This window comes from Capra hircus, chromosome 16 (assembly GCF_001704415.2).
Source record: "Capra hircus breed San Clemente chromosome 16, ASM170441v1, whole genome shotgun sequence".
Taxonomy (NCBI): Eukaryota; Metazoa; Chordata; class Mammalia; order Artiodactyla; family Bovidae; genus Capra; species Capra hircus.
Window position 1 is genome coordinate 2,990,819 of NC_030823.1, and position 27,739 is coordinate 3,018,557.

Genomic DNA, 27,739 nt, shown 5'->3' on the forward strand with positions numbered 1-27,739 from the left:
CAGTTATCCCACAGATCATTAGAGGCCTGGCTGCCCCCAAACTCAAGAAGGGAGAAGAGCTGAACACAGAAGCTGAGGGTGGGGGTGGTAAGGAAAGTTGGCAGACAGTGGGACAAGTGTGAATAGTAAAAGGTCAGCCAGGAGAACAGAGAACTTGAGCTCAGAACCAAATTCAATAGCAGAGCCACCTTTGTCCTTGAGATCTCCCTGAATCAGAATGAATGAGCCACACACCAGAGGTTCTTGGGGGCAGGCAGTGTAGGATGATTGAAAAAGCACTGGATTTGGGGATTTTTGAGCTGCATTTGAATTCTGAGGCTGCCCCTTCAGAACTATGTCTTCTTGGGCAAATGACTCCTCTGAAGACAAGCTTTAGATTCAGACAGACTCTGCCCCTAACACCTGCGTGACAAATTAGTTAACCTCTGAGCCTCAGTTGCCTCATTTGTTAAAAACAGGGGCAATAAAACCTTTGGCATTGTTGTCAGTATTAAATAATATTTAATCTCGTTAAAGTAGATTTCATCTGTCACATTGGATCATGGAGTAACAACGAGCTTGGGGCCAGGAGACATGCATTTGAATTTGCCTCCAGCTAGACATGTAATCTCTCTGAGAAACAATTTCTCCTCTGTAGGAAGAACGGTGCCTCTTCACGTAGCTCTCATGGGGCTCCAGTGAGCTAAGTGGGGCTGCCCAGATGGCCCAGTGGCAAAGAATCCACCTGCCAGCACAGGAGCCGCAGGAGACTCGGGTTTGATTCCTGAATCAGGAAGATCCCCTGGAGGAGGAAACAGCAACCAGTTCTTGCCTGGGCAATCCCATGGACTGAGGAGCCTGGTGTGCTACAGTCCATGGGGTCCTGAAGACTCGGACACGACAGAGCACAAGTTGAGTCAGACTGGTATGGGAAAGCACTTTGTACAGCTCTGTACAGATGTGAAGAGTTCTTTTTGTTCTTCAACTCACCCTCTAACAAAGGCTAAATTAAACACAGAATTGGCCAAAAAGTGGAGGGCGAGGGAAGGAATGTGAATCTTAGGGGGAGTAGCAGAGAACCTAAAATATTCCCTGCTGCCCGTGTTGAACACTGTCCATTAGGCTCCAGCTCCTGAGGAGCTGCTCACACCCACAGGCGGGTGGGAAGGGGCAGGGGATTGCGACGAGGGAAAAGAAGCCACTGTCCCACTGCTGTTAAACCCCAGGAAGGCGAGGAAGGTCCTGTCTGGACAGGAGAAAAAGCGGGAATGTCGTCTCAAGTCCCAGCTCCGTCTGTGTCTCCCTCCGTGACCTTGACTCCCTTGTGATTCACAAAGCATAGCTCCCAGCCTTGAGCCAAGAAATGCTGCATTTCAATGCCCCCCACCTGACAGCTACTGAGCAGATTCCAATATGCTCCGGCTTGGACCCCACAGAAAACAGACTGGAGCTTTTCGGTCCCCTAAGGGAGGGCAGCTGGCCCTTGCCCCACCGGTGGAGCAGAGCCTCTGTAGGCAGTCCCCTCCCCACTTGCCCTCCACTTTCCCTCGATAAGTCTGAACCAGGACACGACGACAGGGCCAGGGCCCTGCTGCCCCTGGGCTCCAGAGAGAGGCTGCCTTTCTCTTGGGAGCTGAGCCCGCAGGATGTGCCAGGGAAATGTTTCCACAGATTAGTGCCTCCTGGGGTGGGGCAGCAGCAGCAGGTGGCAGGACAGGGCAGGGGAGGGAGCGAAACCCAGGGAGCCCTTGGGAGGAGCCCAAGGACGAAGTTTGTCTTCTCCAGGCTCCAACCTCCAGAACCAGGAGGTCTGGGGTTCCCCCAAAGCCCCCGGCCTCAGTTTACCCCCAGTGATCAGACGGTGCTGCACAGACTGCTTTATTTGACCAGCTGTTGCGGTAATTATGGTAGTGACACAGTTTAAGTCCTGCTCCAGGTGCAGAATAAATGGAAGGGGAAGAGGTGAGAGGCAGGGGGAGGAGGGGAGAGATGAAGAGCCAGATAAACAATCCAAGAAGGGAGGGGGAAAAAAAGGAAAGGAAGTTATGGCAAGAACAAATTTATAAGCCGAGGAAAAGGCAGCTCAACAAGCGTGCCTTAAATTAAACTTTTAAGAGGTAAAATCTGGTTGATATTTTTCAAATCTGTGTTTGCTCAGTTAGGCCTCAACAAGGAGCAGTGACATCACCAGTGCAAGGCAGTCAAGCCAGATACCTTCTATTGTAAAAGACGGAAAAGAAGGCAATAACGGATGGCGGATGGCGAATCGAGGAGCTGTCTGGAGGGAGAGGCCAGCTTCCTGCTGGTTCTCCCCTTCTTCCCGGCCTTGTTTTTCATTGAGTTTAGGAGTGACCAAGACAGGTGGGTGAGGTCATTATAACATGATTTTTGACATCAACACTGGCTTTCCCCCTTGGGTTAGTCCTGGTCCAGCATCAGGTATCCCTAATCCAGCTGGTCTCTAACCTCACAGTTCGTGCAGGTGAGGAACTGGCTCCACGTCCGTGTCACCATTCTGGATAAACTCGAAGATGAATTTCACCTGGGTCTCATAGGCTTCCACCGAGATTTTCTCGTTGATTCCATGGATGCTGAGGGAGAGAAGTTTTGGGAGGAGAGGCCACTGCTTTAGTTCAAATGTTATTGCAGAGCACCCTACCCCTGAAGCCACTGGCCTTTGACCCTCCAGGGGTAGGAAGTGGGCAAGGTGGGAGCAGCCAGTTAGAAGAAGTGAGATTCCATATGACAGGCTGGTCACCCCTGCAGGATCTACGTCCATGGCAAAGTACAGGGGGAGCAGATGACAGTCCTGGGGAGTGCAAATCATCTCCTGCTCTGGAATCTGTTTAATAATTTCTCCTCCGAGGGGAAGTTATCTTTTAATTCTCTCTCTAAGGCTGGAGTCCCAGCTAGACTTACCCCTATGCCAGCCACCCCTCCCCACATTATTAGGGGCACAAGTGGATAGGAACCCAGGCTACCTATGGGGTTCTCTGCTTCATCTCGAATTTCACTACCAGATCCGATGCCCACAGCCTGCCTCCACACAACAATACAACCGAAGCACACATGTAACCTCAAAGATGAAAGGAGATAACCTACACTCCTTAAAAAAACCAATGGACCCCCTTCCCATGAAACCTGTTCTTAAGTTCAAATTCAAATACATATTCAAACAACTTGACTTATGATGAGGAAATCAGAGCTGGGTATGGTAAGGAGCAGAGAAGTAAACGGAAATCATGCCCCTCTATCCCAGGACTAAAAATTTGCTGAAGAACCCACAAAGTAGTAGTTCACATACCGTAGTTGAAACTGGTGAATATGTTTTAGATTCCCAAAGTACGTTTTGAGAATTCAAAGCATGAGTTCATCTTTGACCTCAAATGTGTCTGCAGTTCACTAAGTGGAAGTTGAGAATTCTGGAGTACCCACTTTTGGGGCAAATGAAATCCAGAGGGGAGGGCTTCTCTCAAAGGAAGGAAGAGGTGGGACTCGAGGGTCCTAATTCTACCAGGTTCTTTCCAGTCATCTGATTATCTCCACCCCTGAAAAACAGTCACTGATTCCACCAAATTCTAGGCAGTGGCAAGACTCTGGCACTGAGAAAAGCTGGCCAGTTGGGCTCTGCTGTATCTTTTAGTTTGTACAAATTCCAGGTTTCCCCCATTCTGCGGACTGTCAGGAGAATGAGTGGCAAAGGGACAGGTCAGATGTATCTCCTCTCTCCACCAAGCTGTCCAAACCTGTTCCACTCACTCACCTACTGAAGCTCTGAGGCTGTAGGTAGACGGGGTTGAACCGGTAGATGCCAGTGGTAAGATTTAGATAGTGTCTGCTGTCTGTGTTGCCAATACAAGTACCTAGAAAGGAAGAATCCAGAGAAATGGAGGTTTATGTGAGCAGCCAAGCCAAGGAAGCGGTGGCAGGCAGGCTACCTGGAAAATTGGGCCCTTGTGTCACCACAGAAGACGTCTGGATCTTCCTTAGGAGACTGCAGCCAAGGATTTTTGTCCTTTAGCCTACCCATTTTCAAAACCTTTCTAAGATACCATTTCAGCCAGGAACACAGAATCACCTCCCAAGGGCATTAGAGAGACATCCCTTACATGGTCCAAGGCTAAGCGCCCTCTCTCCATGATGGCCACGGAGGCCAACGGCTTCATTTCATACCCACGGCCAGGTTATTCTATCAGTAGAAATCTAGATATCCAGAAATCTAAGCACCATTTCTTTACTGCCCAAGCTTTCTTGTGTATCGCTCAGGTTAGAAACAAACACTCTCTGGGGGAGTTTTACTGCTATAGATGGCGATCCTCTTAAAGTAGAACACGCTGTGCCCCTGTGCTTAGTCGCTCAGTTGTGTCCGACTCTTTGTGACCCATGGACTGTAGCCCACCAGGCTCCTCTCTCCACGGGGGTTCTCCAGGCAAGAATAAAAGTAGAACATGATTTCTGGTTATTCCTGTCTTCTGAAGGAGGACTCTATCTTCCCAGAGTCAAACTTCAGGTCTGGAGAGTCCCAGGATACTCTCTAGTGTCCCATTCTCCTGAAGGTAGTAAGTTGTCCTCCTCCCCAGCTGGGGCTGGGACTCCTCCCCATTATGAATGTTCTTTGAAAAAAGACTCCCTAGCTTATCAGTTAAAGTGTGGTGGGACGAATTTGAGATGGTAATTTGTGTTTTACTTTGATTGAGTTAGTGCTTTTGTTCTAGAAATGGATCCCATTTTTAAGTACTTTCAGGCAGAACAGATTTATCATGAAGCTATTAAGCGTATGCATAAAGATCCCACAAGTACAGATGTGTTTTTTGAGTTCATGACAGGGTCATAGCTCTGTGTTCATGTAGTTGGATAGGTATTGTTAATAATTTAAAGGTGACAGGAAAATTTCAAAAACACCATTGGCTCTTGCTTTATAGCAACCCTGGGATGCTGTGTCGCACGCACGTTTTGTTTGAGTATCCTTTCTAAAACTGAAGTATAGCGGACTTACAGTGTTGTGCTAGCTTTAGGTGGACAGCAAAGTGACCCAGCCATCCACGTTCAGACAGAGCTGCTCTTTCCCAGATTCTTCTCCATCACAGGTTATGCAAGATATCGAATGTAGGTCCCCACTGTTTATCTACTTAATATGTAATAGTGTATATCTGTTGTTCCCAAACTCCCCATTTATCCTCCCCAACACCTTTCCCACTTGATAGCCACAGGTTTGTGCTCCATGTCTTTGAGTCTGTCTCTGTTCCGCAAGTAAGTTCATTTGTATCGTTGTCCTAGATTTCACACGAGTGACACCAGATGACATTTGCCGTTCTCTGTCTGATTTGCTTCACTTAGTATGATAACCTCTAGGTCCGTTGTTCTACTTTCCACTCCTGGTTTCAAAGGGGTCCCTTCACAATTCCTGGTTTTGGAGATTTCTGCTGTTGATGTCTGCCTGCCTCTATTCTGTACAAGCCTAACTGTGTTGATGAGATTATCGCAGGTGCCCCACAGGGAAAGGGAAAGGCAGAGAGCCTCTGAAGCCAAGAGAGGAGAACCTGGGAGCCTGAAAGCCAGGGTTCTTCGATGGCAGGGGCCCAGGTCCTGCTCTGTGGCAGGAGTCCAAGGAGGCAGGAAATCTCAGAGGGGATGTTCAGGGGAGATCTTGGATCCAGAGCTCTCACCCCCCAGACAGGTCAAGGAATCAGAGGAAATCTGCAACCTGAAGTGACCTTGTGGGCAGGATAATGGATGTCTCAGAGGCAAACACAAGGACTGATGATCACAGACTAAGGGATCCTGACGCTATGCTACTGCATAAGACCTTGAGGCCTGATTCAAGGTGGGGGTGCTTGGAGGCCTGATTCAAGGTGGGGGTGGTGGGGGTTGCTTGGAGGCTTCAATAATGCCTGAGGTTGAATTTTTGAGAAATGAGTTAGATTTAAGTTGATTAAAAACTGAGTGCTTTTTTTCCCCCCTAATACCCGAGGAGTTTATGGTTGTAGAATTTCACTATAATATCTTTAAGGTCCACGCCTACTAGGTCCTAAGAATTAGCTTAGAAAAATAAGAGACTCCATGATTGAAGGTATATAAAAGCAAAGTGAACACAAGTCTTCACATGAGAGCATCTTTTCCTCACATCACAGACCAGAGATTCTCAAACTGTGGTCAGCCATCAGCTGGTGTCAGAATCCCCTGGGATATTTGTTAAAAAGGCAGATTTCAGGGTTCTCTCCAGAGTTAATATACCTGAATCTTTGGGAGTGGGTCCAGGTAATCTGCATTTTAATAAGTTCCCTAGGTGATCCTCTTGTCCTCTTAAATTTGAGAACCACTATCTATACAACATAGATTTGGAAGGCATGCTGGAAGACTGGGGAAGGGGCATAGAGGCACTGCTACTGGGAGAGGTGAAGGGGGTTAATTCCAATGGTACAGCCAGGAGAAGTTCCTGGGCTGCAAATTCTGAGCTCTGTTGCTGAGCTGTTATTCTAGAATGGATCAGAACCAGACTGCATGGGTGGAACCCAACCCCCTCTGTAGCTCCTCCAGAGGAAGGGGAATCTGAGCTGATCCTCTCCTCTAGGCCAGAGTGGCTGGCCTAGGTTAAGCAAGGACCCAGGCTTGGCTGACCTAATTTATTGTTTCTGATCCTTTCCTGTTTGCTTTCTCACTTCCACTTGGAGGGGAAAATACAGTTCCAGTCCCATCAGGAGAGGAAGCAGCCAGCTGTTTCCAGGCTGAACAGCTGGCATGGGGGTGGGGCAGTGGATATCAGATAGGATACAGTTCCAGCACCCCACCCCCCACAAGCTCCCCCCAAACTCCCCCAGCCACAGTTGATGAAGTCATTACCTGGGGCAACAATGTTGACTTCCGGGAAGACAGATTGTATGGTCTGGCGGAGCAGCTGGTAACCCAAGGCCTGATCATCAGAGGGGCTGATGGGCAGGGGGTCAAAGGCATCCAACACGTGGAACTGGACCCGGTCATCAGCCACAATGTCCTTGGCTAGTTTTAGGACCTTGAGAGAGGAAACAAAGAAAGTCTGATTTCTTATTGATCTGCTATTCAAGTACTGTATGAATCTATACAGTCCTGATTTCTCTCCAGCAAGGCAGAGCCTTTACAGAGGAGACTCACTGTAGCTCTGAGACCTCAATTTCAGCCTACTGGTTGTAGGAGATAGAATGGCTGTTCTTCCTGGAAATCTATAGCACGGTAGATTTAGGTTACATGCTTGGGAGGTTTGCCTTATAGCCGTGAGGTAGGTCAGGAACTGGAAAATCAGGATATTGGGTAATTTCCCTTAGGCTGAGAACCATGGGCTAGGTGAAAATGTAGGAGACAGCACAGTGGAAATCTCAACCATCTCGAGGCAGGGGGGTAGATATGATGACCTCACTTAAGCCTGGGAGAGTCTCAGACAGGTGGTGACAGATCATACACTTTCTTCCTTCTCTGGGCATCCCTGCTTCCTGTTTGTAACCATCTGCACTGGGGCCAGGAAGATGAGCTCAACAGACAAAAAGTCAGAGGTTGGGGGGCTAGTATTCAAGTTTTCTCTCTGAGCCTCCTTTCCTCAGGAAGGAACATGAGGAAGCTTCTAGAAATTTCAGTCTGAAGTAACTAAAGCTCAACTCAGCAAAAGTCCTGGTCCCAGGCAGGATGTAGACCAGACCCTGAGGATCAGATCACATGAAGCTGTGTGGGAATGGATGAGGATGCTGACAGTCTAGCCCCACAAACCCACCCAGCCACCTAGGGAAAGCTCCAGCACCAGTCTCAAGCTATCTGGATAACACTTGGTTTAGGACAGTCTCTGCCCTAGAAAGGGGAGTGTGTGTCTCATAACTGGGGGGCATTATCTTGAGAGGACCTCTTTTAGGTCAGTGTGAGGTCTAGAAAGGAAGTGAGGGTTCCTTCTTCTGACTTAAAAACCATCATCTGAGGCAAAGCAAATTCTGTGCTGTTGGGCTGAGGGAAGGGGTAACTCACTTGTCAGAGCTTATTTTCACTCCAACACAGATGTCTCAAATACTCTGATACAAGAATTAATATATAGTCTGGATATGTTCTTGACCCTCTGGAAGGCTCCTAAAGTCATCCCCAGAAGTGTCTGCTGTGCCCTGCCCCACATTACTTAAAGATTTCTGCCTCCAGAACTGAAGAAGGCGCACAGATCGGACCTCAGTGAGCAAGTGGCTCAGCGGCGAACGGTCTGCCTGGCGATGCAGGAGACGTGTGTTCGATTCCTGGGTGGGGAAGATCCCCTGGAGGAGGAAATGGCACCCCACTCCAGTACTCTCGCCTGGAGAATCCCACGGACAGAGGAGCCTGGCAGGCTACAGTCCATGGAGTCGCAAAGAGTGGGACACGACTGAGCACGCATGCCTGCAATGAGCCTACAGAGCCCAGGTTTCCCACCAGCTGCTAGGCTAGGTCCGGACTCAAATGCCTCGTTTCTTTACGTCTAGTACCAAGAATACAAAAGGCATGCAATGAATGTCGCATCTATACATTTTAAAAGATGTGAAACAGTAATAAACAAAACAACAGGAGTTGTCTCATTAAGGAACTGGCCCAGGGTTTATGGAGGTAGTATTGCTGGGCTGGGTATCTGACTTCACAAGGATGGTGCTTTACTTTTCCCAAAGTACCTACAGGTTGAAATGGCATCGAGTAGAGCCAGAAAGAGGGCGGTGTTCATTTAAGATGGATTTCTTAGTGGTATGAATTTTGAGCCAGAATTTGAAGGAAGGATATGAGAATGATGGAGAAGAGGCAAGAGACAGTGTGAGCATGCACAAAAACTCAGCTCTGGGCTTTGCAGCGCCACTCACAACTGTGTGACACTCAGCGAGCTCCTTAGCCTTTGCGTCTCAGCTTGCTCATCTCTTAACAGAAGGATAATAGTAGCACCTACTTGGTTAGGTGGTTGTTACCATGACTGGATGTGTGTAATACGCTTAGGCTGGTTCCTGGCACTCAATATATGTTAGCTGTTATTTGCCTGTTTAGAAGGGAGGGACCACTCTGGGCAATAATCAGAGGCATAAGGATGGGACTAAGAGGAGGGATTCATCAATGGTAACGGGGACCTCAAAGGCAGAACACATTGATTCCTCATTTCTCTGAGCTCCTACAGTCCGTATTCCCACATTACGTTGTTTTCTATTTTAGGCAAAGCTGTATTTTCTCCTTGAGTGAATAAGTTCGAGGGCAAGGACAATGGGCACTTAGAGTTAGCAAGACCAGCTTCCATCCTACTGTGAGCCTGGTCATCAAAACCACCATGACAGGCTGTCACTGGCTTGTGTTTCAATATTTCCAGTGGCAGAAAGCTCACCATCCTGTGTTTTAATCCATTTCATCTTTGAACAACTCTGTGATGAGCATCTTCTCAATAATGAACTGAGGTACGGGTTCCTGTAGCATCTAACCTACGCATACCTCTTTTATTTATTTTTAAAATACTCTGTAGAGTCCACAGGATAATGTATCAATAGCACTAGAGCCGTCAGCAGGATCTCACCTCTGTTGAGAACAGAGGCCTGTGCTCGTGCCGCCTGAATGCTGTTCCCAGGTCTTTGCTCCTTTTTGGGTTTCAGTGTAAATGCCTCATGAGAGAGGATGGTGTGCGTGCTTGGTCATATAGTCACGTGGGACTCTTTGCGACCCCATGGACTGTAGCCTGCCAGGCTCTTCTGTCCATGGAATTTTTGAGGCAAGAATACTGGAGTGGGTTGCCATTTTCCTCCTCCAGGGGATCTTCCCAACCCAGGAACTGAACCTACCTCTCCTGTGACTCGGAGAAGGCAATGGCACCCCACTCCAGTACACTTGCCTGGACAATCCCATGGATGGAGGAGCCTGGTAGGCTGTAGTCCATGGGATCGCTAAGAGTCGGACATGACTGAGCGACTTCACTTGCGCTTTTCACTTTCATGCATTGGAGAAGGCAATGGCAGCCCACTCCAGTGTTCTTGCCTGGAGAATCCCAGGGATGGGAGAGCCTGGTGCGGTCGCACAGAGTCGGACACGACTGAAGTGACTCAGCAGCAGCAGCTCCTGTGACTCCTGTATTGCAGGCAGATTCTTAACTGCTGAGCCACAGGGGAAGCCCCTAAGAGAGGACTGACCACAGATACGAAGCTGCTTACTGTCCCAACCCCACTTTACAACCATTTCGTGACACATTGTCCTGTGGTTTTCTTTGTGGTGCCTACTTCTTCCACTTGTTCATATATTTGATTACTTACACCCACTAGCATGTAAACATCTTTAGAATGGGAATCTTGGCCTGTTCACCATTTTCCCAAGTGCTTGGGAGAATGTCTAGCCCATAGTAGCCACTGAATGAACACTTAGTGAATGAATAAATGAAGGAAGACAGGAATTTTCTGTAAAACACTCTCGATAGGTGGACATCCAGCCTCTGAGAAGCTCACTGTCATGCGAGGTGCCATACTCCAGAAAAATTTCCCAGTGGCCTTATCTCTCCCCCTCAAGGGCCACACAGGACAAGCCTTCCTTCCCACGTGGCAATCTGTTAGGTTTCTGAAGGCTCTTGTTCCTCACAGATGGGGCCACAAAGTTCATTCAGATCCTTCCTGTAAAAACTTATGGGTGAGACCAGGTAAAGATGGATGAAGAGGGCTCAGGGAGCCATTCAGAATCAGGGCATGAGGAAGAGGTGTGACCAGGACAAAGAGGTACTGTGTACTCCTGGGGTGATGGGGGCTTTCCATTCCCCACGGAGGCAGGGGAGCAGGGTGGGCCTAGGGAGCCCACAGATCTCATCAGATCAGCGGGGAAGGAAGGCCACTGCGGCAGGGGACTGGAGAGGAGGGCAGCATGCCAGAACCTGGGGAGATGAAAGCCCCAGCTGGTGGAAAACAGCCCTTGGAAAGGGCATGGAGTTGGAATGAGGCTGGAAAAAAACTGGTGGAAAGAAGCTCAGTGAGGGGAATTCAGTGATTTCCTGGCCCCATGAGCCCCCAGGGAGAGGACAAAGGCTGGCACTGGATGAAAAGCAGCAGAGCCCAGGGCTTACACTGTTCCAGTTCCCTGCCAATGCTGGGTGACTCTGGGCAGGCTGCCCCCAGCCCCTGCAATGCGGGCATGCCCCCCAGCCTGTGCGAGGACACACAGCATCCTCCATGGGGAAGGCCCCAGGGAGAAAGGACCACAGAAATTGAAGCGTGGAGGACCCTTAATGACCCGCCAGGAAGATCATCAGGAAACACCACCTGCCCCTTACCTTGCTTAATCCTGGAATATAATACTCATCTCATAGTTGTCAGGTGGGTTTTATTGATCATTTTCAAAAGGATCAGATTTACCTTCTGAATTCTTTTTAGCTCAACCTGACGTTTAAATAAGCTGGTCTTTCCTAGAGATGTCAAACGTTCTGTGTATTTCTTCTCACCCTTTAGCTTTCAGCTCAGATATCACGTAAGGAAGTCTTGCCTGACCTGTGGACAGATTCTCATTCCTTCTTAAATTCTTCAATAGCAGCAGCCCCCTTTCCTCATTGCACTCATGGTTTGCAATTACACATTCATTTTTCTAACCTTTAAATTGACATTCATAGCAGAACATCCCAAGTCTGTCTGCAACCTTTTCTCTCCAAGGGGTTACACACCCTTCCCATGGGACTTTATTGGCTCTACGGGTTTCAATTAATAATACTCCAGCCTCTGTCTCTATTATCTCTTTGGGTCTAAGGTATTTATAACTGTCTATTAATATATTAGAAGCCTCTCACATTTCTAAACCATTATATTTCTCTGAGAACTTGCTTTCCTCTTGAATTCCCAATCTTGGTTACAGGCACCAGTACCTGACCAGCTAACATCACACACTGCATCCTGATGAGCCCACCTCTCACTTCTCACAGACACCTACTCTACCCCACGACCAGCTAACGTCACACACTGCGTCCTGACGAGCCTGCCTCTCACTCCTCGGCGGGCACCTACTCTGCCCCACGACCAACTAACGTCACACACTGCGTCCTGACGAGCCCGCCTCTCACTCCTCGGCGGGCACCTACTCTGCCCCATGACCAACTACCGTCACACACTGCATCCTGATTAGCCTGCCTCTCACTCCTCGGCGGGCACCTACTCTGCCCCATGACCAACTACCGTCACACACTGCGTCCTGACGAGCCCGCCTCTCACTCGTCTGCAGGCACCTACTCTGCCCCACGACCAGCTAACATCACACACTGCGTCCTGACGAGCCCGCCTCTCATACCTCTGTGGGCACCTACTCTACCCCATGATCATAGCCTCAGTTAAGACCTCCATACCCACTGCCTGAGATGTTGCAACAATTTAATTGTTTCTTCTTACTTCAAGGCTTCCTCAGGATCGCCGCTAGCAGTGTTTCTCTAAAACAGAATCCATCACAGGCCTGTTTGAAGACCCCTGACATTTGTCCACAGATTAGAGCCCAAACTCGTGGGCATGGCACACAAAGCCTTGACCCCCAAACTATCAATACAACTCCATTTTCATCTTCCATCACTTTTCCCCAAATTATCCTACTCTTTAGATTTCATTTTCCCTGTGCCCTGAATGTCCTACTTCTAGCCAACTCCTATTTGTCCTTTAAGTCCTTTTCTAGTGGTTGGAAAAGACTTTCTTGGTTCTTAGAGGTAGCATCAGCCCCCCTTTTTGGCTCAGGTTCTACGGGAATTTGTTCATCCCTAATTGTTATAATCCTAGTATAGTGTGAGGCTGAAAGCACACTCTGGAACTGGTCCTGGATGTATAATACTGGGTATGTTACTTACCTGCTGTGTAGATCTGTGCCTCCATTTTCCCTGTTCAATGAGGATAATACATTCCCCACTTCACGGAACGGCTGCAGGGGTGAACTGTATATCTATAGTATATGTATACCTGAGCAGAGTGCCAAGAGCACAGCAAGCCCACTGTCCGTGTTGCTGCTATTATCATTTCCTATTTATCATTAATTATCATCATTCATCTCCCACTCCTAGACTCCACGTTCCCTAAAGCCAGAGACCTCCTATCCCAGCCAAGCACCCGGCACATGGGAAGCCTTTGAAAAATCATTGACCAAATGAGCCCCTGGGCCAGCTCCGCCCAGTCCCAACGGACACACTTCAGCGGGGCTGACCCAGTCTTCGGGAACACGTGGTGCGTACCTCCTGAACAGTCTGTGCAGGGTGAATTCGGAAGTTGATGATGGCCTCGGCCACAGGGGGGATGACGTTCTCCTGGAGAGAGAACCACAAACCTTGGCTTGAGCTGACCTCTAGTTCCCCACACCTGGCCCCTGCCCAGGAAAAGCCACCTGCCACCAGCAGAGGGAGCGGAAGCTGATTTGACCGAAAAACTCAAGGCTTAATATTCTTAGCCAGCCACCGTCTTCCCTGGGCCCTTGACATGTGGTTATGCTCAATGCTAGAGGTCTGTCTCTGCTTCAGGCCAGACCTTCATGTTTCTTGGTCGTGGAGGGGTCACAGAGAGCTGCTCAGAGCAAGACTGCTTTCTCTGGGACCGCCAGGACGCCTCTATTTTGGCCTGTACAGTGCTGCTGGCGGTCTTCTGTGGCACTCTTTCCCAGGGTGTAGGACAGTTCTGCAGTGGGCAGTGTGAGTTCTTACTCAGGAGGGGCACCCGAGAGCCTCTGAGGCCCCATTAAGGCCCTGAGGGGGATGATCATTATAACTGATGGTGGTAGTGATTTTCCACATCCTACTGTGAAATTTGTTCTCTGTCTGATGAGGAAAAAACTCAGGACTAATTAGAAAAGAGGGTTAAGCTATGGAGGGAATTTCTCCTCAGAGCCCACAAGAGAGGAGATTCCCCAGCTGTGTATCTTTCTTTGAACTGCTATGGTGCAAAAAAGCACCAGGCTAGGGCCAGGAGAACTGGGCTGATACAAACCAGCTGTATGATTTTCGGATATGACAACCTCTTTGTGTCTCGATCTCTCAGCTGGCTCCTCCTCTGTTAGGAGGACCAAATGGAAAAACAGATGTGAAAGTATTCTGGACAGATAAAAACACCATTCAAATGCAAGGACATAGTACACAGTACTATTATTTTGGTGCATTCTCTAGGCAGCTGGTGAAAACAGCTCAGGTCTGGCTGACATGCCAAACACACCAGCCAGTCACAGCAGAAATCAATGAGGCACCATTCACTTATTCTCAACCTGGGCTGCACATCAGCAGAGCTCCGCAAAGCTGCACTGGGTGAATGGTCCTCCCTGAAGTTGCGCTGGTGGCACTGGTAGAAACTGGAACGGTCTCACTCCTTTCAAGATTTCAGAAAAGCCTCAGCCCCGGTGAGCTAGCGTGGCTAGTTCAAACAGAAAAGCTCCTTAGCGGCTGGTCCAACTGAAAGTAGACCAATTAGCTGAAAAATAGTTCTCAGAAAAAAACTTTATCAAAGTATTGGTTCACCTGAGACTTATTTCTATAAAAGTAAACCTTAGGGGGTCCCTGGTGGTCCAGTGGTTAGGAGTCTGCACTCTCACTGCCAAGGTCCAGGGTTCAATCCCTGCTCAGGGAACTAGGCTCCCACAAGCCAAAAAAGTAAATCTCATATAGAATTTATATTTTTGAAAGCAACCCAAAATTTACCTTATTTTGGAGAATGACAATGTATGTATTTGAAGGCTGTATACATCACAAATGTTATAGATTTTAAAAATAGTAGGTGAATTTCTCTAATTCAACTCAGGGAAAAGATATTAATTATTCATTAAATTTGTGAGGTGAATAAAGCTTTCAAACCATGAGGAAGAATAATAAAAAGGTGGTAAAGAGGTTGGGAATCTTTAGCCTACATGACCAAAATGCTGAATAATAATGATGATGAATATATTACATGTTAAATGAGTATGAAGTGAAGTGAAGTGAAGTTGCTCAGTCGTGTCCGACCCTTTGCGACCCCATGGACTGTAGCCTACCAGGCTCCTCAATCCATGGAATTTTCCAGGCAAGAGTACTGGAGTGGGTTGCCATTTCCTTCTCCAGGGGATCTTCCCGACCCAGGGACTGAACCCGGGTCTCCCGCATTGCAGGCAGACGCTTTACCATCTGAGCCAGCAGGGAAGCCCTGTTAAATGAGTATAGGTCACAAAAATTAACTCCCAAATAATGTCTCTTCACATCAGTGTAATGGTTATATTTTTGAATGGGTACAGTCCCAAAGAACCTGAGGGAGGCCTCTGAAACACACATACAGGAAACTTGGCCAGCAACTTCATGGAGTTTGCAGATGTCAGTTAGAACCCTTGCTCCTGAGGTTTACCCATCTGATGACAGAGGGCAGTTCAGCACTGAGCCTTCCTACTATCCAAACTGTAGCCAGAGAAGGAAGAAGCCAAGAAGATAAAGCCAAGGGATGGAGGGGTGTGTGGGGGGAGTCAGGTGGTGTTACCTTGATCCCGGCATTGAACATGGTGAGCGCTGCGGTGGTCCTGACCATCGGATTGGTTACGTAATTCCTCTCCATCAACCTAAGGCAAAAAGACTAAGGTCAGACACTGTCCACTGGAAAGAGAGGGTTGTAGGATACCCCCTTTCCTGAACCTTGGAGATCTTTAAGACTAGGAGGGATGTCCTGTGTACCAGTTAGATGTAGTGTCTGGTGGCTGAGGGATGGTTAGTCAGGCCTGGTTAAGCCAAAGAGAGGAGATGGGGAAGTGGGTAGGTTTGGGGTAGGGATGTGAAGAATGGAAAGATAAGATAAAACTTTACCTGCTTACAAGGGGCCGAAATAGCCACAGGTTGTTCAAGACTATATTGGTAGGGAAGGGAAACTGAAAGGGAAAGCAACAGGTCAGAGGGTTTCAGAGGGGTCAGCATAACAGGCTCACTGTTCTGGGACCTGGGCCTGTCCTTGTATTAGACCCACCTCGAGGGCCCGGGGCAGTAGCCTCAAGGGTGAGTAGGAGCCACCTCCCTCAGAGTGGCTGGTGCTGGGGCTCAGGTTCTCAGCCTGAGCACCAACAGCCCCAGTGAACAAGCTATGTTTTGGCTCAGCCAGCAGCTGGAAATAGGGGAGAATGGGTAGAACACTGGTCATCAGTAGGGCCCCTTTATTACTCTGAAGGCAGCTTCTCCGCCACCCTTTCTTCCCCTTCCACAGCTGACCAGAGTCTGTGAGACTCCTCACACCTCATTTGCCAGTTGCTCCAGTGCCATCCTCAGCGGCCCACTTCCAAACATGTTCGGCATTGGTGTCTGCTCCAGTCTGGAAGAGAAATGGAGCTCTCAAGACTCACCCAACTCAGCACTCCAGGGAGAAGATGGGAGACAGGACATTTCCACAGGCCTGGCCAGGAGTTCTCCTGCTTGCCTCCCCATCACCTCCACCATTCCACATCTCCAAGCACAAGTGGGGCTACTTCTACTGCACTCACAGGAGCTGTCCCCGGATACCAAGTCCGAGAGAGGGCACCCCAGTCTCATCGCACCTGCCACACTGTAGCAAAGCTGTCAGCCTCTCCCACCAGCTGCTGAGTTCCTGGAGGAAAGGGACTGTCCGTTTCTTCCACCACCACGTGCCCATTACTGGACACAGTCTCAAACATGGTAGATAGTTAAATATTTAGCTGAAAGAATATAGCTTTTCTTCCTACTCTGCAAGAAAACCAGCCAGAGGTAAGCTCTGCTGTTACAAACTCTGCTGTCCTCATCCACAGACACAGCCTCTGCTTATCTTGAAGTCATCTTGCTGGGGCAAGGGGAGAATTTAGACAGTTCTTTTCCAGCTTGTGATCTATAATTTCAGGCCTGGACTTTGGACTCTTCCAGCTACCTAACCTAGCTTTTGTCTGCTGGCCCTTGCTTGCCGTGTGGATAGGTCCTTTTCTGATCTATAACCCCTGCCAGGGTACTGCTAGCTCTCTCCTCCCTATAACCTCCATCATGGCTTCTCAGCCCATTAGGACAGGAAGCTTAGCCTCCTCAACTCAAAGTGAGGAAGTGCCAGGTCTTCTAGCCGGAGTCTGGCGGGGGTAGCAAGGCCAGGAATTGCTTACCGGCTGACTGCGGCTGCGAGAATGCCTATGCTTGTTTCCTTTGGAGGAGCTGAAGAGTGGCCTGGAGTCATGTTGACTTGCAGCCGGAGGTTAATCGCACCCTTCTCGGAAACTGACACCCTGTAAGAGAGGACCAGAGAAGGCCCTCCTGACTTCCTCCCACCCTGAATGATCCCCACGCCCATCTGTTCAGGGGTCTGGTAAGCCAAGAGGTCTGTTTCATGCTGCTTAAAGATTTTTACTTTAGAAGAGATAGGGAAAGGAGAGCTCAGACTTGGTCAAAGCTCAGGGTGATGAACGCAAGTGCGTGCCTGTGTATATGGCTCAGTCGTGTCCGATGCTCTGTGACCGCATCGACTGTAGCTCACTAGGCTCCTCTGTCTATGGGATTTTCCAAGCAAGAATCCTGGAGCAGGTTGATTAAAGCAAGAGTAGGCTTATCGATAACCAGACTAAGGTCAGCTCCCATGTGAGAATCTCTGCTGAGGTGGGGCTGGGGTGCTATACTCACATGGCAAAGGGCTTCTTGAGGTTGGGAAGGAAACCATCCAAGATGAAGCTCCCTTCATCCACCACGAAGGCTAGCTGGACACCCCTTGCCTGTAGCAGGGCTGAGATCTTCTGAGCCCCGTTTATCCCTGATACCTGCAGATATTAAACCCAGAGCCACAGTTCTCCTCAGTCAGATCTCCAGAGATAGCTCACAGAGACCCATTCAGCACAGCTGGGTGCTCCAGAGCCTCCCCATCCAGGCTCCTTCATGAGGGACAGGGCCCTCAACGATCCTGCCTCAAAGAATCTGGAATGTCAGAGCTGGAAGGGCCCAACCCCCTCATTTCCCAAACTACGAAACCAGGGCCCAGAGTGTGAAGTGATTTGCCCAGGGTCAAAGTAAGTGGCATCATTAGAAATAAAACACCTTCATTGATCTGCCTGTTATCTCTCTTCCCGTTACACTGGTGTTTCTCAAGGTGTAGTTGATGGACTATGTGCCTGCTGCGGATGTTACCAGGGAGTTTGTTAAACATTCGGATCTGTGCATAACACTGAGTGAAAGAAGCCAATCTGAAAAGGCTACATTCTGTATAGTTCCAACTATATAACATTCTAGACAAGACAAAATTATGGAGATAGTCAAAAGATCAGCGGTTGCCAGGGTTTGGGGAAGGAGAGAGGGATGAATGGGCAGAACACAGAGCTTTCTTAAGGCAGTGAAAATACTCTGTGTGATACCATAATGACACACCATTATAATGTACAACACCAAAAGTGAGCCCTAATGTAAACGATAGCTTTGGGTGACTATGATGTGTCCGGGTAGGCTCATCAGTTGTCACAAATGGATGACTCTGGTGGGGGACGTTGATATTGGGTAAGGCTGTGCACGTGTGTGGGTTGGAGAAGAAGGGAAATTTCTGTATCTTCTAATTTTTGCCATGAACCTAAAACTGCTCTTAAAAAGAAATTAAAAAAACACTGGACCTGCGGCACAGAGCCCAGGCATCTACATTTCGGTCAAAGTCCTTAGATATTTCTGGCGTCATATGCACAGTGTGTGTGCACTCAGTTGTGTCCGGCTCTTTGCAACTCCCTGGACTGTGACCCACCAGGCTCCTCTGCCCATGGAGTTTTCCAGCCAAGAAGACATATTCACAGAGAAGCTGGCAAACTGTGCAACCAGGGAGCAAACCGGACCACAGTGAAGCATACTCCCTCCCCCAGGAGGGGACCCAGAGATAGGCTTAGGATGAAGGCATTCTACCTCCTCATCATGGCCCAGAGCAATGAAGAAAGATCTTCGGGGGATGTAGTTTCTGATCAGCAGAAGCTCCAAGGCCTGCAGGATTGCCTGGGGGACAGAAGGACAATGGGAGAAGAGAAAGGCTTATTATTTAAGTGGTGGTACCAAGGCATCAGAGATATTCAGCAGCTAGCAACAGGGCTAGGATGTGATGGATTCCTTTTAGAGAGAACACATTAAAATGGCCCCAGGGGATGGAATGGAGGGAAACAGTGGGTGTATGCATGGTCAGTCACTCAGTTGTGTCTGGCTCTTGTGACCCCACAGACCGTAGCTTGCCAGGCTCCTCTGTCAGTGGGATTTTCCCAGCAAGAATTCTGAAGTGGGTTGCCATTTCCTCTTTCAGGGGATCTTCCCCACCCAGGGATTGAACCCACAACTTCTGCATCTCCTGCACTGATAGCTGGATTCTTTATCACTGAGCCACCTGGGAATCCCTGTAGGGAAACAGCTCACATAAAACCATCCCCACCTGGAGAAAAGCATAAATTTATCAATGTCAGACCTGAAAGGGTACCTGGGATCATCTACTCTGATCTGTATTTCACAGTTGAGAAATCAGGACCCAGAGAAGTGACCAACTGATGACTGGAACTCAGATCTCCTGGCACCAAGGTTTTCTCTACCAGAACCTCCCACCTCCCAGGGGTTAGCAGAGCACTCCCACCCTGGATTGATCTTTAGGACTCTAAGGCAGAGGGAACATAGCATTTCAGACCATAAGAGAGTTCTTGTTGTCCAGTGTGCCTCGACCATAGATGAAGCCATCACGCTCCAACCCAGAGAAGGGGGGCACATCCCAGCCTTTGTCCGGGGCAGGCACCACGTCAATGTGAGCGAGGAGCATGTAGGGCTGCATGCTGGGGTCTGAGCCTTTGATAGTGAACAGGTGGCTGTAATTTCCTACGACCTCATGCCGGATAAAGCTGGTATGGAACACAGTAGGAAAGACTAGAAGCAAAGAGATGCAAAGCAGTGAGAAAAAGCCAGATTCAACAGTTGCCTTTGCTTTTCCTACTAACTGATTCTCCCTGCCTTTTTCCTCCCCTTTAAAACAGGCAGCCTCCTTTAGGAAGCCCTCTGGGACAAAGCTAGTCTGATTCCTGATTCTCCCAGACAATCTCTGAAATATCTCTTCCTCATATTATAATGTGCTATCACTGTGTAATAACATGCATATCAAGACATGCATCATTTATGACAGATAAGAGCTCAAGATCTGGACTGACCTGACCTCTAATGTTGTCACAAATACAAGTTACAGAGTGATGCAGACTAGGATTACATTAAATTTTAAATATAATAGGCCCCAGTATCCAAATTATTTGGAACCAAACATGGCCCTTATCTATGTATATTAAAAAATCAGAGATATTTTTCCTTTGCAAAATACACCTAATGTTTGTGTTATATGGAGATAAAGGATGATCCTGTCGAGCACATGGCCACACTTCCGTGTTCAAGTGTTCTCAGGGTCAACTATGCTAGTTACAGATAGGTAATAACACAGGTGGCTTTAGATACATGGGAGAAAGAACTTTGATCTCCCTTTGTGCTGTGTTGGAAGAATCCATACATGCCTCTGTGGATAACTGAAAACAAGCAAGTAGGCAAACAAACAAAAAACTGAAGAAGAATATATTATTTTTCTTGTCAGCCTGCTTATCTAATCTACTATTACTGAACATTTCTTTCCCAGTTTTATTTCCTATTTAGTGAAGACTTTCAGCCTGGCCACTGGGGATTGATCCCAGATTCCCAACCCACCCCCACTGCCCGTCCCAGAGTGTTAGAGAAGGGACTACTTGCTGTGCTGTGCCAGCCTCTCCCACTCCTGATGACTTGAGAGGGGGCTGTTTTTTTATTTGATTTGGTAAAGTGGTCTCACTACGCTGCATGAGCTTTTTCTGTGGGGAGAGGGAGCTCCAAGTCTCCTTTTTCCCCTTGACCCATCCTTCTTTAGCTCATGGGCAGTGGGGTGAGAAGAGAGCAATCATGCGATAAAGTTTTTGACTGCCTCGCAGCTCAGTGTTAGTAATGAATCTGAAGCAGGGCCTGGGTAGGTGGAGTGTGCCTGTGTGTGGGCTGTAGGTGTGTGTATGGAGGTAGGGAGGGGAGGAGACCGTGGTGCAGTTCTGGAAACTTGCAAATGAAGACGGAATTCCCAGTCCTATCTTTTTATGTTATTGACTGACATTAAAGGGCAAAATTGACAGCCAACCCAATGGCTATGTGCCTTGGTTCTTCAAAGGGTAAATCTAGTCTCTGTCTGCTCTAACTCCTGAACTCTCCGTTCTATCCCTCCCCCTTGTATACAAACATGTCCAAAGAGACGCAGGCACATTAGGTTGCCCTTTGGTCAATCACAAGATAAACTTCTTTATCACCTTGTAAAAGCACTGTGTCTCCAGTGCTACCTCTCCTAACCCTTTCCCACGGTTTGTGGCTGACCTTTACGAATATATTCTCCAAACTCAGCCAGGGCTGTTGTGTTGAGCTCCTTGGGGCTGAAAGACACTGTTGGAATCTGGATGGCACCTGTTGGAGTCAGAGATGGAAGATGATAACAACCACTGATTTTTCCACAGCCCTGTGTACATAAAAAGTTCTCTTGCACTCATTATCTTATTGTGGAGGGCAAAACAATCATTCCAGGTAGGCGTTGTTGTTTTCCCTAATTCAAAGGTGAGGAAACAAGCTTAGAAGCATTAGGTGAGCTGCTCGAGATTGTCCAGAAACAAGCAGTAGAACTGGGATTTAAACTCAAGTCCTTTGTTTAGGCTAATATGGTTCTTAAAGGAAGATAAAGTCCAAAACGGGATGGGGTGACGGAGGTCAGACAGGAGTAAATTCTGTACCCTGATTCTAAGTGGGAAGCTGCTATAAATTGCTGCTAAGGCCTCACTCTGCCTCTGAAACCACCAACCCTTTGATGAATCCAATGAGCCCACTGTCCTGGGTCCCTTTGTATCTTTTTGTGTACAGTGAGTGTGTGAAAGTTCCTCAGTCGTGTCTGACTCTCTGTGATCCCATGGACTATAGAGTCCACGGAATTCTCCAGTCCAGAATATTGGAGTGGGTAGTCTTTCCCTTCTCCAGGGGATCTTCCCAACCCAGGGATGGAACCCAGGTCTCCCGCATTGCAGGCAGATTCTTAACCATCTGAGCCACAGGGGAAGTACTCTTTGTGTACAGAGAGTAGGCTTATTCCTCATAGACTGGTTAATCCAGAGTGTCACTGATCTTAGCCCAGGTCAGCTTTGGGGCACATGATGCCTGGGAAGGGGGCAATTTAGAAGCTCCCAAACAAGCTCCTTTGTCATAAACAATCTAATCCATTCTACCCAGAAGTCCAGTTCTTGAGTTGCCACTAGGTTCATTCCTTGGTGAAGGTTTTATATTCTTAAAGAGTTCCACTGTCAAATGCAAACAGTAGGGGGTGGGGGTGGTGTCATGAGATAATTTGATTAGATGGCTATCCAAAAAATAGTGGGAACAAAAGCACCCAGAGCAGCTTGATGTCAAGGGAGGCCTTTGACTTCTGTACTCAGTTTTGCGAAGAATCAGCCCTGCATCATAGCCTACAAATAGGTGGGGATGCCAGGGTTCAAAAAGATTAAATGAACTGCCTATGTGAGATCGAGAGGCAGACTCAAGATTTGAATTCAGATGTTTTGTCCTCGGCCCCCAGTGCGAGAGACCTGAATTCGATCCCTGGGTGGGGAAGATCCCCTGGAGGACATGGCAACAACTCCACTCCAGTATTCCTGACTGGAGAATCCCCTGGATGGAGGAGCCTGGTGGGCTATATATGTAGTCCATGGGGTCACAGAGAGTAGGACACGACTGAGTGACTTCAATATTCCATATATTCAGGGTTCTAAGTCATGGTGCTATGAGGTCCGTATTTTAGTTTCTTATCTAGCTTTTGCTTTCTTGTGTGCAAAGAGACTCTGGTGAATGGCTGCCCAATGCCTTTCAGAGAACTCTTTACACTAGGATGCTTTGGGAAAGCCCTGCTCTGACTCCTAGGCCTATCACTTCAGTACAAACAGAGTTTACATTTAACAACAAGGGCTAGCTTTTGGATTTGCCTGCAGGTTTATTTAGGACTTCCCTGGTGGCTCAGACGGTAAAGCGTCTGATACAATGTGAGAGACCTGGGTTCGATCCCTGGGTTGGGAAGATTCTCTGGAGAAGGAAATGGCAACCCACTCTGGTACTCTTGCCTTGAAAATCCCATGGACGGAGGAGCTTGGTGCAGGCTACTATCCATGGGGTCGCAAAGTCAGGCACGACTGAGTGACTTTTTTTTTTTTTAAGGCAGTTTCTTTTAATCCATTACTTAATGGAAGGGAAAAGACTGAAGATAAGCCCAACAGTGAGGAAGGATCTCATTGTTTTCATGGTTGTTTATTCCCTAAGTCGTATCCTGACTCTTTCGCCACCCGATGGACTGACGCCTGCAGCCTATCAGGCTCCTCTGTCCATGCGATTTCCCAGGCAAGAATACTGGAGTGGGTTGTTATTTTCTTCTCCAAGGGATCTTCCCGACCTAGGGATTGAACCCGTGTCTTTCGGATCCTTTCACTATTGAGCCCCCAACTCTTTTCTCCTGGATAATGCAGACTGAGATGGTAAGTACGTTTTTAGCTTGGTTTGAGGTCTAGGGGAAAGATGTCCTTTAATTGGTAGAGGAAATTAGGAACATCTCACACCTCAGCAACAGCCCCATACTTCTTTATGGAGCCATCTAGAACCCGCAGGATTCTACAGGCAATAGAGGCTGTCACCCACTGCTTACTCCAAGATGTAGGGTCCTGGGGAAGATGGTTCAGCCAACATAAACTTCAGTTTCCTCATCTGTACATAAGATTCAGATCGTTTAGTCTTAAGAAACTTAACAAGTGAAGACTGCCAAAGGTTAAAGACTATAATGCTCCAGGCAAGCGGAGGTTGGCGTGGGGGTGGGGTGGATGACAGCCTGGTCAACCTGGGCGAAGTTGAAGCTTCCAGGGTAGGCAAGGAACGCCCTGGAGTCCCCAGAAGGTAGGTCTAGGAGCAGAGTGCGGTCTCCAGGGCCGGGAAATGGGGCTGGGGCTTGGTGGTGGGGTGTCGGGGAGCTCAAGCTCGAGGGGCGGACCTCTGCGGCGGGGGAAGGGAGTCACGGGTTGGCCAGAGGAGACGGGGACCTTTATCTGAGAATAAGCGGTAAAGGGGACCAGGGTTCACCTTTCAGCGCTTCCTTCATGGCGATGCGCTGCTCTTGGCTGAACTGAGAAGGGATTCGCGGCTCCCTTTGACTCTCCGTGCCCCGCAGGCCCTTCGATCTGGAGACGGCGGCGATACCTAGGAGCAGCGCAGACAGCGAGGCCAGCAGGCAGACGGACGGCCGAGCCATGCTCCTCTCACGTCCTCGCTGCCAGTCGGCGGCTGGAGTTTGGACCTAAACGCACAGACCGAGCTCTTCCCCCTGTCACGGCTCCAATTCCCGCAACTGCCTTAGCCCCGCCCCATTCCCAGAGCTGGCCAATCGCCGCTCTCCTGGAGACGCGGGCCCACCAATCCATGGACGGCCTCGCCCCAGGCCCACAAGGCCTTTCGGGGGTCGTGGCCTCCCGCTGGGTAGCGGGTCGCCGTGGAGCTGAGGTGTAGTGGGGCACCAGGCTAGTTAACCAGCAGGTCTTGCGTGCGTCTGACCCTCTGCTTTGAGATGCTAGTCAATCCTTTTCTTCGTGACAACAAATCAGATAAAAGGGGGAAGAGGCAAGCAAATGAACCAAGCTTATCACCTTGATCTTGTCGCTTCCTCTGAAGCTTAGGGTTTGACCGTTCTCTTAGGTTCCTTGAGGGAGCTCTCCAACCCTCGGCTCGGTTTCATTTGAATCAGGACAATATTGTTCTGTCCATGGACATTGTTCTAAAGTATTTTGGATCAGAGGAATTGCTTCTGTTTAGGAATTCGCTGGAAGTGTTTTTGATATCAATGTTAAATCGCATTTTTGCAATTCTAGGCAAATGTAATAAGACGGAAGGATTTTTAGAAAGATTATGTGTTATTAGACTTCCCTGGTGGCTCAGGCAGTAAAGCGTCTAGCCTACAATGTGGGAGACCCGGGTTCTGTTCCTGGGTCAGGAAGATCTTCCAACCTACTCCAGGACTCTTGCCTGGAAAATCCCATGAAGGGAGGAGCCCGAGCGACTAAACTTTCACTTTCACATATTACTAACTTCAGTATGTCCAACAAACTGAAATGTGATAGCTTTTAGAGTAGAGGGTCATTCTGGAAAAAAAAAAAAAAAATCTCGTAAAATACAGACACTTAAAATTAGATTTCCTGGAACCAAAAAAACTTTTCCTTTCAAATCCCTTGATGCAATTTAATATGGTACCACTGTCACATTTTACAATTCTCTAAAAAAAACTCATAAGTGCTCTGCGGTCAGTAACTAGTCATGACCAAACTTGCAAATTAACACTCTTGATGTTTGCAAAAGCTCAGAAAGGAAGTGCTTTGCTCCAACTCTTTCACTTATCCTACTTGAAAAAGCAAAATTAAAAAAACCCCTGCAATCATGTACTTGTTTTTCAATAGAATTTCGAAACAATATTATGAAAACTTCACATATGTAGAAAGATGTAAAGAATAATAAAACAGACATACCTGTATTCACTACGCAGCTTAACCCCTAGAATATTAAAGATGGAATTTACCTGGGATCCAGCTTAGCCCTCTCCGGCCGCCCGCCTGGCTCTGGGGGAGGGAGCAGTCTCCTTCAGCTGCTTCTTCTGCCACTTCTGGCTGTGGGTGGACTGCAGGGCCCCTGGGTTTCTGAATGGCTGTCCAAGGGGTTGGGGTGCCCTTTGACGGTGTGGAAGCTCACTCCCCAAGGGGCAAATCTTGGCTAATGGGAAGAGGGAGACTAGATGGAAAGTCGTCAAGTTCCCTCCTTCCTCTTTCCTCAGCTGTCCCGGGGGTGTGGTCACATCTGCTGCGGGGCCAACTGGGTGACTCCTGGTGAACCAGGGCCCACTCTCCACCCACACTCACTACCCTTTGGGATTGTGTCTCTCCTGTGAAATATTTGCCCCTGGCTCTGATTTCAGGGAACCAACCATGCATGACAGAACAAGATGCCCAGATCTTACAGGCTTAAACAACTTTGTGTCTCATGATCTGTGGGTCAGTCATTTGGGCTGAGCTCAGCTGGGGGCAGTTCTGCCAGTCTGGCCTGAGATCACACTGTGACCATGGTCAGCTGGCAGCAGGCTTGAGGCTGGATGGTCTAACATGGCCACACTCAAGTTTGGCAGTAGGGCCGGGCCCTGGCTGGTGGGCTGGGGAGACTCAGCTGCTCTAGGAGACGCCTCTTCACCCCTTCCCTTTCTTGCCTGCTGCTGGGAGTGGGCTCAAGGGGAACCATAGTCCTCCGGTATCCCTGCTGGGATGGGGCCAGGGAACGCATTCTGCCTCCTGCCCTGAACTTGCCCTTTGTGCTATCGGCAGCTAATGACGCTGGCCCTCTGCCCACACCCTTGGTAGGGTGTGTGGTCCTGTTTGTAGGGTCCCCTGCCCCTCCATTCTTAAGGTTCAAGCGCACCAAGACCCAAGTCTGTGCTACTCTGAAGATGATGACAAAACCCAAGTGAGGAAGTTCCAACTTCTTCTGAACACCACTGCCCAGATCAGCACAGATCCCAGATGTGTGGCTTTCTGGCTACCTTGGCCCACTGCTCCCAGCTCTGTACTCCCTCCCTCCAGGTTCCCTCAAGGTTGACCTGGGGAGAGGGGAGGCTCTCTCCCCAGCCTCCCCAGCTCCAGCTCTCTGTGCTCTGTAAAGTGGACCTTCACCACATACTATACTCATACCACATACTTATGTTGCCATTTCTCACCAAAAAGAACTAGAAGCATCACTACAAACAAAGCTTGTGGAGGTGATGGAATTCCAGTTGAGCTATTTCAAACCCTAAAAGATGATGCTGTGAAAGTGCTGCACTCAATATGCCAGCACATTTGGAAAACTCAGCAGTGGCCACAGGACTGGAAAAGGTCAGTTTTCTTTCCAATCCCTAAGAAAGGCAATGCCAAAGAATGCTCAAACTATGGCACAATTGCACTCATCTCACACGCTAGCAAGGTAATGCTCAAAATTCTCCAAGCCAGGCTTCAACAATACATGAACCGTGAACTTCCAGATGTTCAAGCTGGTTTTAGAGAAGGCAGAGGAACCAGAGATCAAAATGCCAATATCTGCTGGATCATAGGAAAAGCAAGAGAGTTCCAGAAAAATATCTGCTTCTGCTTTATTGACTATGCCAAAGCCTTTGACTGTGTGGATCACAATAAACTGGGGAAAATTCTGAAAGAGATGGGAATCCCAGACCACCGGACCTGCCTCTTGAGAAACCTGTATGCAGGTCAGGAAGCAACAGTTAGAACTGAACATAGAACAACAGACTGGTTCCAAATAGGAAAAGGAGTGCGTCAAGACTGTATAGTCACCCTGTTTATTTAACTTATATGCAGAGTACATCATGAGAAACGCTGGGCTGGAGGAAGCACAAGCTGGAATCAAGATTGCCGGGAGAAATATCAATAACCACAGATATGCAGATGACACCACCCTTTTGGCAGAAAGTGAAGAAGAACTAAAGAGCCTCTTGATGAAAGTGAAAGAGGAGAGTGAAAAAGCTGGCTTAAAGCTCAACATTCAGAAAACAAAGATTATGGCATCCGGTCCCATCACTTCATGGCAAATAGATGGGGAAACAGTAGAAACAGTGGCAGACTGAATTTTTTCAGGCTCCAAAATCACTGAAGATGGTGACTGTAGTCATGAAATCAAAAGACGCTTGTTCCTTGGAAGAAGAGCTACGACCAACCTAGACAGCGTATTTAAAAGCAGAGAAATTAATTTGCCAACAAAGGTCCA

The 27,739-nt window shown here is 48.4% G+C and overlaps 1 protein-coding gene across 2 annotated transcripts; it reads right to left on the reverse strand.

The window, feature by feature from the left end:
* PM20D1 (peptidase M20 domain containing 1) lies at positions 1,845 to 25,785 on the reverse strand. Of its 2 annotated transcripts, none has more exons than XM_005690403.3 (14): positions 25,518 to 25,785; positions 24,035 to 24,248; positions 21,254 to 21,340; positions 19,521 to 19,753; positions 18,764 to 18,850; positions 17,513 to 17,646; positions 17,002 to 17,121; positions 16,136 to 16,211; positions 15,716 to 15,777; positions 15,396 to 15,474; positions 13,148 to 13,219; positions 6,820 to 6,988; positions 3,743 to 3,842; positions 1,845 to 2,570 (listed from the first exon to the last, which is right to left on the reverse strand). In XM_005690403.3, exons 2-14 carry the CDS (start codon positions 24,201 to 24,203, stop codon positions 2,447 to 2,449), a joined length of 1,512 nt encoding a protein of 503 aa, XP_005690460.2. In that variant the 5' UTR covers positions 24,204 to 24,248; positions 25,518 to 25,785; the 3' UTR covers positions 1,845 to 2,446. The 2 variants fall into 2 exon arrangements, with proteins under 2 accessions (XP_005690460.2, XP_005690462.2); XM_005690405.3 differs by lacking the exon at positions 25,518 to 25,785 and adding an exon at positions 24,595 to 24,784.